Source organism: Myotis nattereri (assembly GCF_964212035.1).
Source record: "Myotis nattereri genome assembly, chromosome: 12".
Taxonomy (NCBI): domain Eukaryota; kingdom Metazoa; phylum Chordata; class Mammalia; order Chiroptera; family Vespertilionidae; genus Myotis; species Myotis nattereri.
The window spans coordinates 81,516,820-81,530,412 of NC_138087.1; the positions used below are offsets into that span (position 1 = coordinate 81,516,820).

The window sequence follows — 13,593 nt, forward strand, 5'->3', positions numbered from 1 at the left end:
GGCTCAGCGTGTTCTTCCGGCCCGAGCCCAGCCCGGCCCCGCCGCGCCTCCGCACCGACCCCCGACCCGACTCAGCCCTGTTCTCTCTCTGACTCCAGGGATCCCCGGGCCCCACTGGTGAACCGGGTCCGTCCGGGCCTCCAGGAAAACGGGTAAAGGACTCTGCGCGGCCTCTCCGCCACGTCCGCATGCAGCTCCCCTCCCCCTCCCCCTCCCCCTCCCCCTCCCGGCGGGCGGGCGCTGAGCGAGCGCTGGCCGGAAAGTGCTTCTGCGAAGCGTGTCCTCCCCTCGGCTTCCCGCGCGTCATCGCGTCATCGAGCCTCAGACCTGCCTCTGAGGAGGGCCCAGTGCTGACGCCAGCGTGATGGCTGACGGGGAGATAATCACCCCAAGGCTGGGCTCCCCTCCCCGGGCCAGGCCTCTGAGAGGCAGCACAGGCCCCCGGCGGTTCATGCATTCAGTGATCGGCCTTTTGCTGCTGCAGCTGCAGAAACTGAGCTGCGGGGTGTGGAACCCAGAGAGGGTGCCCCCCTCACAGCACCCAGAGCCCCCCTCACAGCAGCCAGAGCCCCCGCACTCACAGCACCCAGAGCCCCCCTCACTCACAGCACCCAGAGCCCCCGCACTCACAGCACCCAGAGCCCCCCTCACTCACAGCACCCAGAGCCCCCGCACTCACAGCACCCAGAGCCCCCCTCACTCACAGCACCCAGAGCCCCCCTCACAGCAGCCAGGCGCCTCTCACTCACAGCACCCAGAGCCCCCCTCACAGCACCCAGGCCCCCCTCACTCACAGCACCCAGAGCCCCCCTCACTCACAGCACCCAGGCCCCCCTCACTCACAGCACCCAGGCCCCCCTCACTCATAGCACCCAGAGCCCCCCTCACAGCAGGCAGGCCCCCCTCACTCACAGCAGCCGGGGCGCCTCACGCTGACCTGGGACCTGCTCCAGGCCGGAGTCACTCTGGCTGCATCTGGGGTCCTGCATCCCGCTGGCCAGGGGCCCAGGGACGACACCCATGCCCCTCCCTCCCCAGGCCTGTCCCCCTACAGACCCTGATCCCTGGGACCCCCAGCCAACTCCTCCCTCATCGTGTTTCTCTTGCTGCTCTAGGGTCCCCCGGGGCCCACAGGCCCTGAAGGCCGACAGGGGGAGAAAGGAGCCAAGGTAACGAGCCCTTGCCTGCTGGGGGTCGGGGAGGAGGCGGCCTGGGTGGTGTGGGAAAGCCGGGGGGCGGGCCCTCACTGTGCCTGGGCTGGGCCATCAGCTCCCCAAAAAGGGCGGCTCGGTGGTGGCTTGGGGCGCTGGGTGCAGGGTCCTGGCACCAGAGTCTGTCCTGCCAGGCCCAGCGCTGCGCGGCCTCGGGCCTGGGTCCGGCCGGGGCCACCTCAGCCATGACGCTGCCCCCGAGGGCGGAGAGGGCGGGATGCGGGCGCCCTGCAGCCAGCACACGCCTGGCGCCGCCGTAGCTGCCAGAATCGCAGTAGCTGGCGTGACCCCTGGGGCTGGGAGCCCAGCTGGCTGTGAGATGGAGGAAGGCCAGACGGCTTCCATAGGAACATGGAAAATAGCCCCCCCCACCCCCCCCGCCGGGATACCTGCGGGTGTTCAGGTCTGAGCAGTGCTCCGGGCTGGGTGACCAGCGCCCTGCATGGGCCCATGCGTTCTTCTTGCCGCCTGCAGGGGGAAGCCGGCTTGGAGGGTCCTCCTGGGAAGACTGGCCCCATCGGCCCCCAGGGGGCCCCCGGGAAGCCCGGGCCCGATGGCCTGCGGGGGATCCCCGGCCCTGTGGTGAGTGACAGGAGGCCTGGCAGGGGGTGGCGTGGGCAAGGGGGAGGGGCGCTGGCACGGGGGCGGGCATGGGGAAGGGGAGCTGGCATGGGGGCGGGCACAGGGGCGCTCACACGGAGCTGGCTGTGTTTCAGGGTGAACAAGGTCTCCCGGGATCCCCAGGCCCCGATGGCCCACCCGGGCCCATGGTGAGTGACGCCCCGGGGAGCCCCCGGCAGTGGTGGAGGCGGGATTGGGAGAGAACCTGACCCTCCCCTCCTCCCGCAGGGCCCCCCAGGACTCCCCGGCCTCAAAGGAGACTCTGGCCCCAAAGGGGAAAAGGTAAGGGGGCCACAGGGTCGTGCCCCGGGGCCCCTCGCACTCCATGGCTGCAAAGGCAACAAGCCTGCACCCTTGCCCGCCAGAGCCTGGGGTGGGCATCCGGGAGGTGGCGACTCGGAAAGCAAAGCTGTGCTGGTGGGAGACACGGCCCCCGGAGCACAGAGGGCTCAGTGAAGGGCATCAGGGTCCGAGGAGCAGACGCTCGCGGGGACGCCATCTCTGGCTCCCTCATAGGACGTTTGGGGGCTGGGGGCAGCGCCTCATGCCCTCCCATCAGGAGTGGTTTTCTGGACGAACATTCTTTTATTTGTAAACTAGAGGCCCGGTGCACAAAAATTTGTGCACTTGTGGGGGAGGGGGATCCCTTAGCCCGGCCTGTGCCCTCTCGCAGTCTGGGACCCCTCGGGAGATAACGACCTGCTGGCTTAGGCCTGCTCCTGGGTGGCAGAGGGCAGGCCCAATCCCTAGGTGCAGCCCCTGGTCGGGCTCAGAGCAGGGCCGATTGGGGAGTTGGGGCGCCGCCCCCTGTCATACACAGAGCAGGGCGATCGGGAGGTTGTAATGCCACCCTCAGTCACGCTCAGGGTAGGGCCGATTGGGGGGTTGGGGCACTGTCCCCTGTCACACTCAAGGCAGGGTCGATGGGGAGGTTGCGGCGCCACTCCCTGTCACGCACAGAGCAGGGCCAATCAGGGGGTTGGGGCACTGCCCCCTGTCACTCACAGAGCAGGGCCCATCAGGGGGTTGGGGCTCTGTACCCTGTCACGCACAGAGCAGGGCCCATCAGAGGGTTGGGGCACCGCCCTCTATCACCCACAGAGCAGGGCCGATCAGGGGGTTGGGGCGCCGCCACTCTCACACTCAGGGCAGGGCCACTGGGGAGGTTATGGCTCTACCCCGTCACACACAGAGCAGGGCCCGTGGGGGGGGGGGGGGTGTTGGGGCACCGCACCCTGTCACACACAGAGCAGGGCCGATCAGGGGGTTGGGGAGCTCCCCCCTATCAGGCACAGAGCAGGGCTGATCACAGGGTTGGGGCGCCATCCCCTGTCACGCACAGAGCAGGGTGGATAGGGAGGTTGTGGCCCTGCCCCCTGTCACACACAGAGCCGCAAGGTGATCAGGGGGTTTGGGCGCTGCCCCCTGTCACACTGATCTCGGTGCCGGGAGGCCTCGCGGCTCCGCTGATCCTGGTGCTGGGAGGCATATTACCCTTTTACTATATAGGGTAGAGGCCTGGTGCACAGGTGGGGGCCGGCTGGTTTGCCTTGAAGGGTGTCCTGGATCAGGGTGGGGGTCCCCACTGGGGTGCCTGGCTAGTCTGGGTGAGGGGCTGAGGGCTGTTTTCAGGCTGGGGGTGACTGAAACTCCCAACCGCTCCTTTTTTTCTTTCTTTTTTTTTTTTTATTCTGGGCCAGCTTTAGCTTTGAGGCTTGGCTCCAGCTCTTAGGCCTCCGCTGCTGAAAGTAGGTTTCTGGCCTTTGCTTACAATGTTGCGATCCTGCTGGCTGAAGCCGGCAGACTAAAGCAGGTTTCTGGGGTTTTGTTTAGCTTCTATATTTGTTACATAGTTGCTTAGAGTGCAGGTCAGAGGCCTGCAGCCGCAGGCGGGGAATGTTGGAGTCCTCCGTCACTGAAGCAAGCAAGCCTCATGTTAGTTTCAAGCTGCCTGGCTGCCGGCCACCATCTTGGCTGGCAGTTAATTTGCATATCTCGCTGATTAGCCAATGGGAAGGGTAGCGGTCGTACGCCAATTACCATGTTTCTCTTTTATTAGATAGGATGTCAAGCTCACTCAGGAGCCCAGTGACTGTGTAGAGGGAGGGGCGTGGGGTCTTCCTCTTTCACCCTCATACCCACCCCGCCCCCTAACACCACGAAAGCTGGAGGAGCCCTTCCAGAACCATCTGCGGCTCATAGAAAGCAAGCAGCCTCACCAAACCTATGCAGAGGATTGATCCTTTAGAAACAAAACCGTGACTGTAGCGACTGTGTCCGCGAGAGCCTGTCACGCTGCCCGCCCGGTGCTGTCCCACGTGTGTTCACCACGGAAACGGGCAGGAGGCGCCTGGACAGGGTCCCTCAGGAGCCCCGACCCCCGGCCTGGGTCTGGGACGTTCTCTTAGGGTTTTTCCACATCAGACCCACGGCCGTGTCCCTCGACTGCCCTTGGGGCTTCTTTCCATTCAGGAGACGTCAGCTGGTGGCGCCCGTGGCATGGCATGGCGTGACGTGGTGTGGTGCGGACGCCCGTTCCGTGGCGTGGCGTGGCGCCTGTGGCATGCTGCCCGTCTCACTGCCCCCATGGGACCCGAGGCTCTGCCACGGCCACTGCCCTCACGCCTTCGTTCCCACAGGGTCACCCAGGCCTGATCGGACTCATCGGGCCTCCGGGCGAGCAGGGCGAGAAGGGCGACCGCGGCCTCCCCGGCCCGCAGGGCTCCTCCGGCCCCAAGGGAGAGCAGGTGGGTGACGCGGCCCCAGCCAGCACCTGGGGTCAAGGGCATCAGGATCCGTGGGCTCTCTGTGCCCCAGGCAGGCGCTAAGGCCTGGACGGAGGCAGCCTCTGGCCCCCAGTGCAGACGGGAGCGGCCGGAACCCAGCGGCGGCCCTGACTGTGGCCCGCGCCCTGCCCACAGCGCGGTGGCCGCACGGGCAGACATTCCCGCCACCTCTCTGCAGGAGGTGGTGGGCGATTCTCAGCCTGGGGACCTGGGGACCTGGGGCCGGCCGGCCGGCCGGCCTCCTGGCTGGAGTCCGGCCCCAGGCTCCACATGGAGGGGCTCAGGGCCGGAGGGCAGCGGGAGGGGAGATGCGGGCGTGGCCTGGACATGCTGTGTGGGTGGGAGCGGGGCTCTGTACCCCCTCGTCCTGATAACTGCATTTTCTGCTCCTCACAGGGGATCACTGGTCCTTCTGGCCCCCTCGGCCCCCCGGGCCCCCCAGGCCTGCCGGTGCGTATCTGGGAGGGTGGTCCCGGTTGTTGCTGGGAGAGCAGGGAGGGGAGTCTGATCGTGGGCCCTGTGCAGCTGGGGAGTCAGGACAGTGAGAACCCAGGATGGGGGCCCGAGGGTCCTCACTCCCACGGGGTTCCCAGCGACAGAGCATGGCTGCTGCTCAGCCAGGATTGATTGATTGATTGATTGATTGATTTTTTAAATATATTTTATTGATTTTTTACAGAGAGGAAGGGAGAGGGATAGAGAGTTAGAAACATCAATGAGAGAGAAACATCGATCAGCTGCCTCCTGCACATCTCCTACTGGGGATGTGCCCGCAACCCAGGTACATGCCCTTGACCAGAATCGAACCTGGGACCTTTCAGTACGCAAGCCGACGCTCTATCCACTGAGCCAAACCGGTTTCGGCCAGGATTTATTTTTTTAATTATTGTTTCAACTTTTTTAAAAATTTTAAATATATTTTTTATTGATTTCAGAGAGAGGAAGGGAGAGGGAGAGAGATAGAATCATCAATGATGAGAGAGAATTATGGATCGGCTGCCTCCTGCACACCCCACACTGGGGATGGAGCCCGCAACCCGGGCCTGTGCTCTGACCGGGAATCGAACCGTGACCTCCTGGTTCATAGGTCAGTGCTCAACCACTGATCCACCCAGTCGGACAATACGCAGTCCTTTAAAGTCATTCCCCTTGGCCTGGAGCCTGTGCCTGCCCATCCCCATCAGCCTCCGCACCACCTGGGCCAGGGCCTGGGTCCCCATGGCCCAGGGGCCCCCGGCTGATGCGGGACCGGCGGGCTGCGGCTGCCTGCGGGCCGGAGGGCACTGCGCCAGGTCTGGGCCAGCTCGCCCTCTTCCTCTCCCTCCGCTGCCTGCGTGTGATTCCGGCTGAGGGGGGTTGGGAGGCCGACCCTGGTGGACAGGACATTCCCCACCGCTGTGGTGAGCACCAGCCACCCCCACCCCCCACCTCCCAGTCCATGAGTCCAGTGGAAGGGGGACACGGATGCAAGAGGGGTGAAGACCAGGCCCGGCCCAAAGGACTGGTGTCAAAGGTGGGTGCCCAGGGGTGAAGGGGCCTCCTGCTCGCTAATGCTCCGCCCCCTCTCCGCAGGGTCCTCCTGGTCCCAAAGGCGCTAAGGGCTCCTCGGTAAGTGGTGTGCGCCCTGCAGGGGCCCGGTCACCCGGGGGCGGGGGTGTGCGCCCTGCAGGGGCCCCGTCACCCCGGGGTGGGGAGGGTGTGTGCACCCTGCAGGGGCCCCGTCACCCGGGGGTGTGTGCACCCTGCAGGGGCCCCGTCACCCGGGGGGGGGGGGTGTGCACTCTGCATGCGTCCCACCCTGGGCCCCGCGCTCCCCTGGCTCACATGGGTCGCGCTGCTCCCCTACTGTCCTGTCCTGAGCTCACTCCAGCCTGAGGGGGTGGCTGTCTCTCTGCCCAGCAGGAAGGACCTGGTCCCCCTAGCTCCCATCTCGGGGGCGGTGGAGGGCGAGGGGAGCTGTCACCTCCCTGCATGTTAGACCTGCCCCGTCCTCCACACGGGCTGTCAGGGACCCCAGGGAGTCCGGGTCCCCGCAGGCCCCCGTGGTCAGAGTTGGTTCTTCTCCCCCCACCAGGGTCCCACTGGCCCGAAGGGTGAGGCAGGGCACCCAGGACCCCCCGGCCCACCGGTGAGCAGCCTGAGGACATGCCTGTGGGGGTGGGGGTTCCCCTAGCGCCGAGGGCGCCGTGGGAAGATATGTCTGTGCCGCTCAATTTCCAAACCAACCTTAGGGAGCGTGACAGTGGCAGGGTGCTACCTGTCCCTGGGAGAAGCCAAGGGAATGTAACCCAGCGGGCTCCCTGGGGGAGGCAGAGAGGGAGAGACAGAGGGAGGACAGACAGGGAGAGGAGATGAGAGACAGGGAGAGAGGAGAAAGCGCGTGTGTGTGCATATATGTGCACATGTGTGCATGCCTGTGTGTGTGTGTGCATGTGGGGTGGGCGCAGTAGACAAGGCCTTAAGGTGCAGGCAGCGCAGCCTCTGGATGCCTGACGCAGCCCCAGGAACACAAGGCTTGGGCCTTGCCAGCCTCCTGCAGCCCCACTGTGTGCAGCCGCGTCGGGTGCTTTGAGCCTCGCTAAGGACAGACGGGAACACCAGCCTGGGGCGCGCTGCTGAGGGCTGGCTGCAGAGCGGACAGCGGGCGGGGCGGCTGGGGCAGGAGCCGGGCCTGGGGGACCCCCCGGATGCGGTCCGAGGAGGGAGGTGCTCGGTGCCGACAAGGCCTGGCAGCGGGGACGGTATGGAATGTTCCAGAGGCAGGGGAGAGGGCAGGATGCGTACTGAGATGGAGGTGTGTGCAGCCCCGGGCCCACCCGCCCTGTCCTGTCCCACCCACGGCCGCCCCTCTCCCACCCCAGGGCCCCCCGGGCGAGGTCATCCAGCCGCTGCCGATCCAGGCGTCCAGGGCGCGGCGAAACATCGACGCCAGCCAGATGCTGGACGACGGGGAGGGCGAGAGCTACGTGGACTACGCGGACGGCATGGAGGAGATCTTCGGCTCGCTCAACTCGCTCAAGCTGGAGATCGAGCAGATGAAGAGGCCACTGGGCACCCAGGAGAACCCCGCCCGCACCTGCAAGGACCTGCAGCTCTGCCACCCGGACTTCCCCGACGGTGGGGCGCGCGGGCCCGGGCTCACGGGGCTGGGTGGGCGCAGCGGCAGGGCCCCCGGGCGCAGTCCTCACACGCCCCCTCCCCCCCGCAGGCGAATACTGGGTCGACCCGAACCAGGGCTGCTCCAGGGACTCCTTCAAAGTTTACTGCAACTTCACGGCCGGGGGGGCCACGTGCGTCTTCCCCGACAAGAAGTCCGAGGGGGTGAGTGCCCGCCCGCCCGCCAGCCGCCCGCCTCGGGCTCACGGGGGCAGCTTTAGGAATGGAAACTGGCCGGTTTCTCGTTGAGGTTTGCTCCCGAGGTGGCGTAAGGGGCAGTGGGGGTTATTAGTGATGAGATGGGGCTGCAGCCCCGGGTTTCGGAAGTGGACGGACGCCGGCTCCGGTCTCCCCACCACCCCTGGTGCCGGGGTTCCAGCCACAGCTGGTCCCCTCCCTCCCTAAGTGACTCCCCAGTTCTGACCTCAGACCAACCCGTAGCCCGTGGAGGACCTGGGGCACAGGGACCCCGGCGCATCTTGGAGAAGCCGGCGGCCCCTGATTCTGGGCGCCATCGCTTTGGCTGCTGTCCCCGAGCGCAGTCCGCCCTGTGGTTGGTGAACTTCCCTCGGGGCTCACGCGCTGCGATTTGTGGGCGTCAACTTCACAGTCACCTCTGGCCTCAAAGCCTGTCCTCCAGGCGGGGATGCTGATGTGTGTGTGAACGGGTGTGTGTGTGTGCAGCCAGGCATGTGAATGGAGTGTGTATACAGGCAGGTGTGTGTGTGTGTGTGTGTGTGTGTTGCTTTCTGTCACGTGTGAGTCGGAGGCTGGGGCCGGGACTTGTGAGGAGGACAAGTCCTCTAGTGGGGAAGGTCACGGAGACGCCGGCCACAGTGCCCTGGGCGTGGGCCTGGCAGCCCCTCCCGATGTCCCCCTGGGACGGCTGGCTGTCCTGGGACAAGGGTGGCCGGTCCTTGAAGCTGGGTTTGTCATGAGGTTCAGACTCGGCCGGTGGTCAGCAGCTGCAGCCTGAGCTCCCTGGTGGCCACAGGGCCCAGAAGCACTGTCTACAGAGAGCAGCCCGGTCCCTGGGCACCACCCCCCATCCCGGCCCCCCCAGACCCCACTGCAGCCAGGGAGTCAGCCCTGGGCCGGAAGCCCATGCAGGACCTGGGCTCCACACTGACAGACAGGCAATTTGAGGACCTCTCCTTGTTCTTTAATCCTCGCCCGAGGGGATTTTCAGAGAGGGGGGGGAGGGAGGGAGGAGGGAGGAGGGAGAGAAGGAGCGAGGGAGAGGGAGAGAGAACATCGAACGGCTGCCTCCTGCATGCACCCCAACCGGGGGTGGGAGTGGACGGACCTGCAACCCGTGCCCTTGACCAGGAATCCAATCCGAGACCCTTTGGTGTGAGGGCCGCGCTCTAACCACTGAGCACACCAGTGAGGGCGAGGACCTCAATTTTATTTTATTTTATTTTTCAATACTTTTATTGATTTTAGAGAGGAGGGGAGAGGAAGAGAGAGAGAGAGAAACATCAATGATGAGAGAATCATTGATCGACTGCCTCCTGCTCATCTCACACCTGGGATCAAGCCCACAACCCGGGCACGTGCCCTGACGGGGAATCGAACTGTGACCTCCTGGTTCACAGGTCGACGCTCAACCCCTGAGCCCCGTCGGCCGGGCGAGGACCCCATTTTTATGTGCCCTCACACCCAGAACCTGAACCCCTGGGGGGCCTGCACTCCCAGCAGCGGCCCCTGAGGGTTGAGAGGAGATGCCCACCCGGGGCCCCCATGGGCAGAGGCCAGGAGGAGCGTCAGGGGAGGGCACAGCTTCTCACGCTTCCTGTCACTGCCCGTCCTCTGCCAGTGGCCTCGCTGCCGGTCAGCTGGCTGGACGTGCTCCCGGGGCCCCGGCTGGTGGGGCAGGCCGCTGGCAGGTGGAGTGCTGAGCGACCCAGCGCCCGCCCTCCTCCTCGGCGCGTGTGCTGCCAGCCAGGCGTCCCGGGCGGGAGCCTCGGGCACGGGCCCGGCCACAGCCCCGGCAGGTGGAGACCCTCGCCTGGTCCCCTGGGCCGCAGGAGGGTGGGGATGTCGGGCAGAAGCTGGGGTGAGGCGAGCGCCTGCCCGAGGCCCTGGTCCTGTCCCCGAGGAGGCCGCCCTCTGAGCAGGTCCCCACAGCCACGGGTGTGGGCTCCAAAGCAGGAGCGCAGGGAGTCCCGAGGGGCCGGGGCGGCTGGACACCCTCGTCCTCCAGGGGGTTCCGGTCCCGCTCCTTCCCGAGGCCAGCTCAGAGGACAGCGGGGGACGGGACAGGGATACTGACCCGCAGGCAGCGCCCCGTGGACTGGGACAGGCCGGCAGTCTCTGTCCTGCAGCACGTGGACGCGCCGGCAGCCGTGGCTCTGCCCCTTGGCCCCCCGCCGGCCGCACGGCTCCCCTGGCGGGGCCCTCACTCACTCGTTCCCTCAGGCCCATTCCTGCCTCCACAGCACCCCTGCGGCCTCGGCCCCTGCGAACTCCACAGGGAGGCCCCTCCCTCCCACAGGGGGACAGGCGCTGTGCTGCAGGGGGTTCCCCAGGTCACTCCTCCGAGGGCGTGCACCCCACCACATGCACCACACGGAGCCCACGCGTGCACACACACAGCACACGCACCCACCGCTCACACCGAGCTGGCCCAGCTGTGTCACCGTGAGCCCTGCCCACCTGTCCCAGGTGGTAGCCAGACAGACAGACAGCCACACCCCGCCACCAGGTCCTTCCCTGAGCCCATCAGTCAATGTTGCTCCTGCTGTCTCACTGGAATTGATTCATTTACTCACTCATTCACTCACTCACTCACTCATTCATTCACTCATTCATTCATTCACTCATTCATTCATTCACTCACTCATTCATTCATTCATTCATTCACTCACTCATTCACTCGTTTATTCACTCAGTCATTCACTCACTCATTCGTTCACTCATTCATTCATTCACTCACTCATTCACTTGTTCATTCATTCACTTACTCATTCACTCATTCATTCATTCACTCACTCATTCACTCATTCACTCGTTCATTCACTCACTCATTCACTCGTTCATTCACTCACTCATTCACTCACTCATTCACTCGTTCATTCACTCACTCATTCGTTCAGGTTGCAGGCACTGAGCAGGACCAGGGGCCCCGATGCTGGATAAACTGAGCACATGACGCAGGTGCCTCGGCTCTGGGGCAGTCAGAGGCACCCACAAAGTCCTTCCCGGCCGGGCACTGCGACCCCCGCAAGGGAGGGCGGGACGGGTCGCCCGCGGCAGGCAAGAGAGTAACCTGTCCTTCTTTCTCTCCCTCGGCGCCCCCTGCTCCGCCTTCAGGCCAGAATCACCTCTTGGCCCAAAGAGAACCCGGGCTCCTGGTTCAGTGAATTCAAGCGCGGGAAACTGGTAAGGCGGCCCTGCCCCGCGGTGCCCTCAACGCGCCCGTGTCCTATCTTCCAGAGTAAGATGGCTCGCTGGCCCAAAGAGCAGCCCGCCACCTGGTATAGCCAGTTCAAGCGCGGGTCGCTGGTAAGTGCCTCGGCGCCGCCCGCTTGCCGCACGGCCTGGCTCGCGGCTCTGCATGGGACCCGCGGCCGCCGGGGCCGCACCTGCTCCCGCCCCTCTGGCCGAAGCTCCACGGCACGCGACAGCTGGCCACCCCGCCACCCCACGGCCGCTCCCGTCAGCCTGGGGGCACACGCGGTTCCGGTCCTGCAGGGCGTTCAGGGCGCCGGAGCCACCGCTGCCGGGATGCAGACTCTGGCTCGGTCTTTTTTTTTTTTTTTAATTCTTTATTGGTCTCCTGCTCAGTCTTGGGGGCAGGTCCCAGGTCACTGGACCACTGGGGTCTCCCCAGGGCCCGTCCGCTGGGCCCTGCCCGGCCCGAAGGCCGTTCTGTTGGCCGAGCTGGCCCGGGGCGTCTCAGATGCGCCCCAAATGGCTACGCCAGTGTCTGTTCCGACTCCTGGGTAGCGGCCTTCAATGACCGCCCCCCCCAAATGAAAACACGTGGTGTCCCTTGAAAGAACAGAGTGAGGCGCCTTCTAGTCCCTGGGAGGCAGACGATGGGCCTGTGCCTGCGAGACCAGTGGCCGTGGTGCCCAGAGGACACCCGGACGCCTCAGCGGCGTTGGCCTGAGTTTGCGCCGTCTCCCGAGTTCACAGCCCGGCTCCCAGCTGTGGCCTGTGCTGCCCTGAGGACCCTCTGCTTCCTGTGGTCCCGCCTCCGTCTAGTCGTCCCCACAGGCAGCCCCTGAGGGAGGAGCTTCCTCCCTGGAAACGAGCTCTTGGGCTGGAGGCTTCCGACCTGACCGGCACCCTTGGTCCCGCCCCCAGCCTCTCCCATGGGCACGGGCCACGCCCCCATGGGCACGCGGAGCAGGGGCTTCCAGGTCGCTATGCCCAGTCACGCTCTGAACACCCTTCCTTCCTCCACCCCAAGGCGCCCGTGGCTGATGGATGCTGCACGCCTGCACAGCCCCTTTCCAATCGCCCAGGTCTTGCCAACACCGCAGGCCCATGCTCAGCTGGCCATGCCCGTGGGCACTGCCTCTCTGGCCTCCCGTCTGCTCTGCCCTCCTCCCCCTCTCCACTGGCACATGGAGGACCTGGAGCCCAGGGGCTGGACCCAGTGCCCGGGGGCTCAGCCGGGTGGGCGGAGGGTCAGGGTGACGGGCGCAGGAGTCGGGGGGCCACCCAGAGCCAGGGAGGCAGTAGGGTCCTCCAGACATTACGGGACCTTCGTTCCAGCCACAGCCCCAGGAGCCCACCTCGGCCAATGTCTTGTGTCACAGACAGAAGGCGAGGCTGGTGGGGCTGAGGCTGGAGGGACAGGGCAAAGCTCCTGTTGTGCCCACTCGTCTTGTCCGGCTCTGGCCCTGCGAGTGGACAGGACAGAGAGGTGCCCCTCCTCGAGGGAACAGGGGCCTCTGGGGCCGGCAGACCCGGCCGTGCCCCGTGAAGACGGTAGTGCAGGGCCCTTGTCCACGAGGGCAGGGGTCACAGTGGATCTGGGTTCCGCCCCGGCCCTGGGCAGCTGCAGGTCCTCCGTGTCCGGCCCCCGCTGCCTCCCTGCGACCCCCTCCTTCCCCCACCCCCACCCCCGCCTGCGTCCTCTCCCGAGTCAGTCACCTTTCCCCGAGGAGCACCTGACGGCCGGCCACGGTGGGTATTCAGTCCTCCCCCAAGTCCTCCGGGGGCGTCTGGGGGTGCCGGCCGGTGGCTCTGTGCCCCCGCCCTGCGGGAAGGAGCCCGCCAGGCCGGCCCCACCGTCCGTGGCGGGGACAGAGTCCAGTGGATTCTCCGTGTTCCACGCACCTCCCTGGGGAGGGCTGGCGGCTCAGAGCCTGGCCTTTTCCGCCCGCAGGATGCCACCCTCGCTCGGCGGGCGTGGGAGCGAGGAGAGCCTGGCTCCCCAAGGGAGGGCAGGAGAGACGCGCTGTCTCAGGGCCAGGAGGCAGCTGCGGCCCCGGCGGAGTCCCAGACTCAGAGACCCGTGCTCCCGCGGGGGTGGAGAGACAGGGACTGCTCCCTCGGGACGCCCGTCGCCAGCCCCACGCCCTGCGCCGGCCCACACCCCACTGGCTGGGGAGCCCGGGGGGATGTCTGTTGGTGACGCTGGGGAGGGCCCTCGAGAGCAGCACACCCTCTGGCCCTGGCCCTGTGTTGACTGATGGAGAGGGGTGCCTGGGCACCCGGTTCAGCCTGGCAAGTGACCACCCGCGGCTGAAGGGCCCCTCTGTGCTGCCCTGGATTCCGTGCCCGGCGGGGGCGGGGACATCCCAGGGCTCCCCTGCGGCTCCAAGAGGGCGCCCGGTCACCCCACCTCCCAGCTCTTGGCC

At 66.1% G+C, this 13,593-nt stretch overlaps 1 protein-coding gene across 2 annotated transcripts in view; it reads left to right on the top strand.

Annotated features, from left to right (window-relative positions):
* COL5A1 (collagen type V alpha 1 chain) overlaps positions 1–13,593 on the top strand; it is a gene marked incomplete at its 5' end in the record, with an annotated part of 97,334 nt that overhangs the window by 79,217 nt on the left and 4,524 nt on the right. The window contains 12 exons of one of the 2 annotated variants that reach the window (XM_081104051.1): positions 99–152; positions 1,116–1,169; positions 1,686–1,793; positions 1,928–1,981; positions 2,061–2,114; positions 4,472–4,579; positions 5,015–5,068; positions 6,191–6,226; positions 6,693–6,746; positions 7,480–7,735; positions 7,827–7,939; positions 11,090–11,158. In XM_081104051.1, the coding sequence (XP_080960177.1) occupies positions 99–152; positions 1,116–1,169; positions 1,686–1,793; positions 1,928–1,981; positions 2,061–2,114; positions 4,472–4,579; positions 5,015–5,068; positions 6,191–6,226; positions 6,693–6,746; positions 7,480–7,735; positions 7,827–7,939; positions 11,090–11,158 (1,014 nt within the window). Of the gene's footprint in view, positions 1–98; positions 153–1,115; positions 1,170–1,685; positions 1,794–1,927; positions 1,982–2,060; positions 2,115–4,471; positions 4,580–5,014; positions 5,069–6,190; positions 6,227–6,692; positions 6,747–7,479; positions 7,736–7,826; positions 7,940–11,089; positions 11,159–11,212; positions 11,282–13,593 lie in introns of both variants that reach the window. The other variant, XM_081104052.1, reaches the window with a different exon arrangement.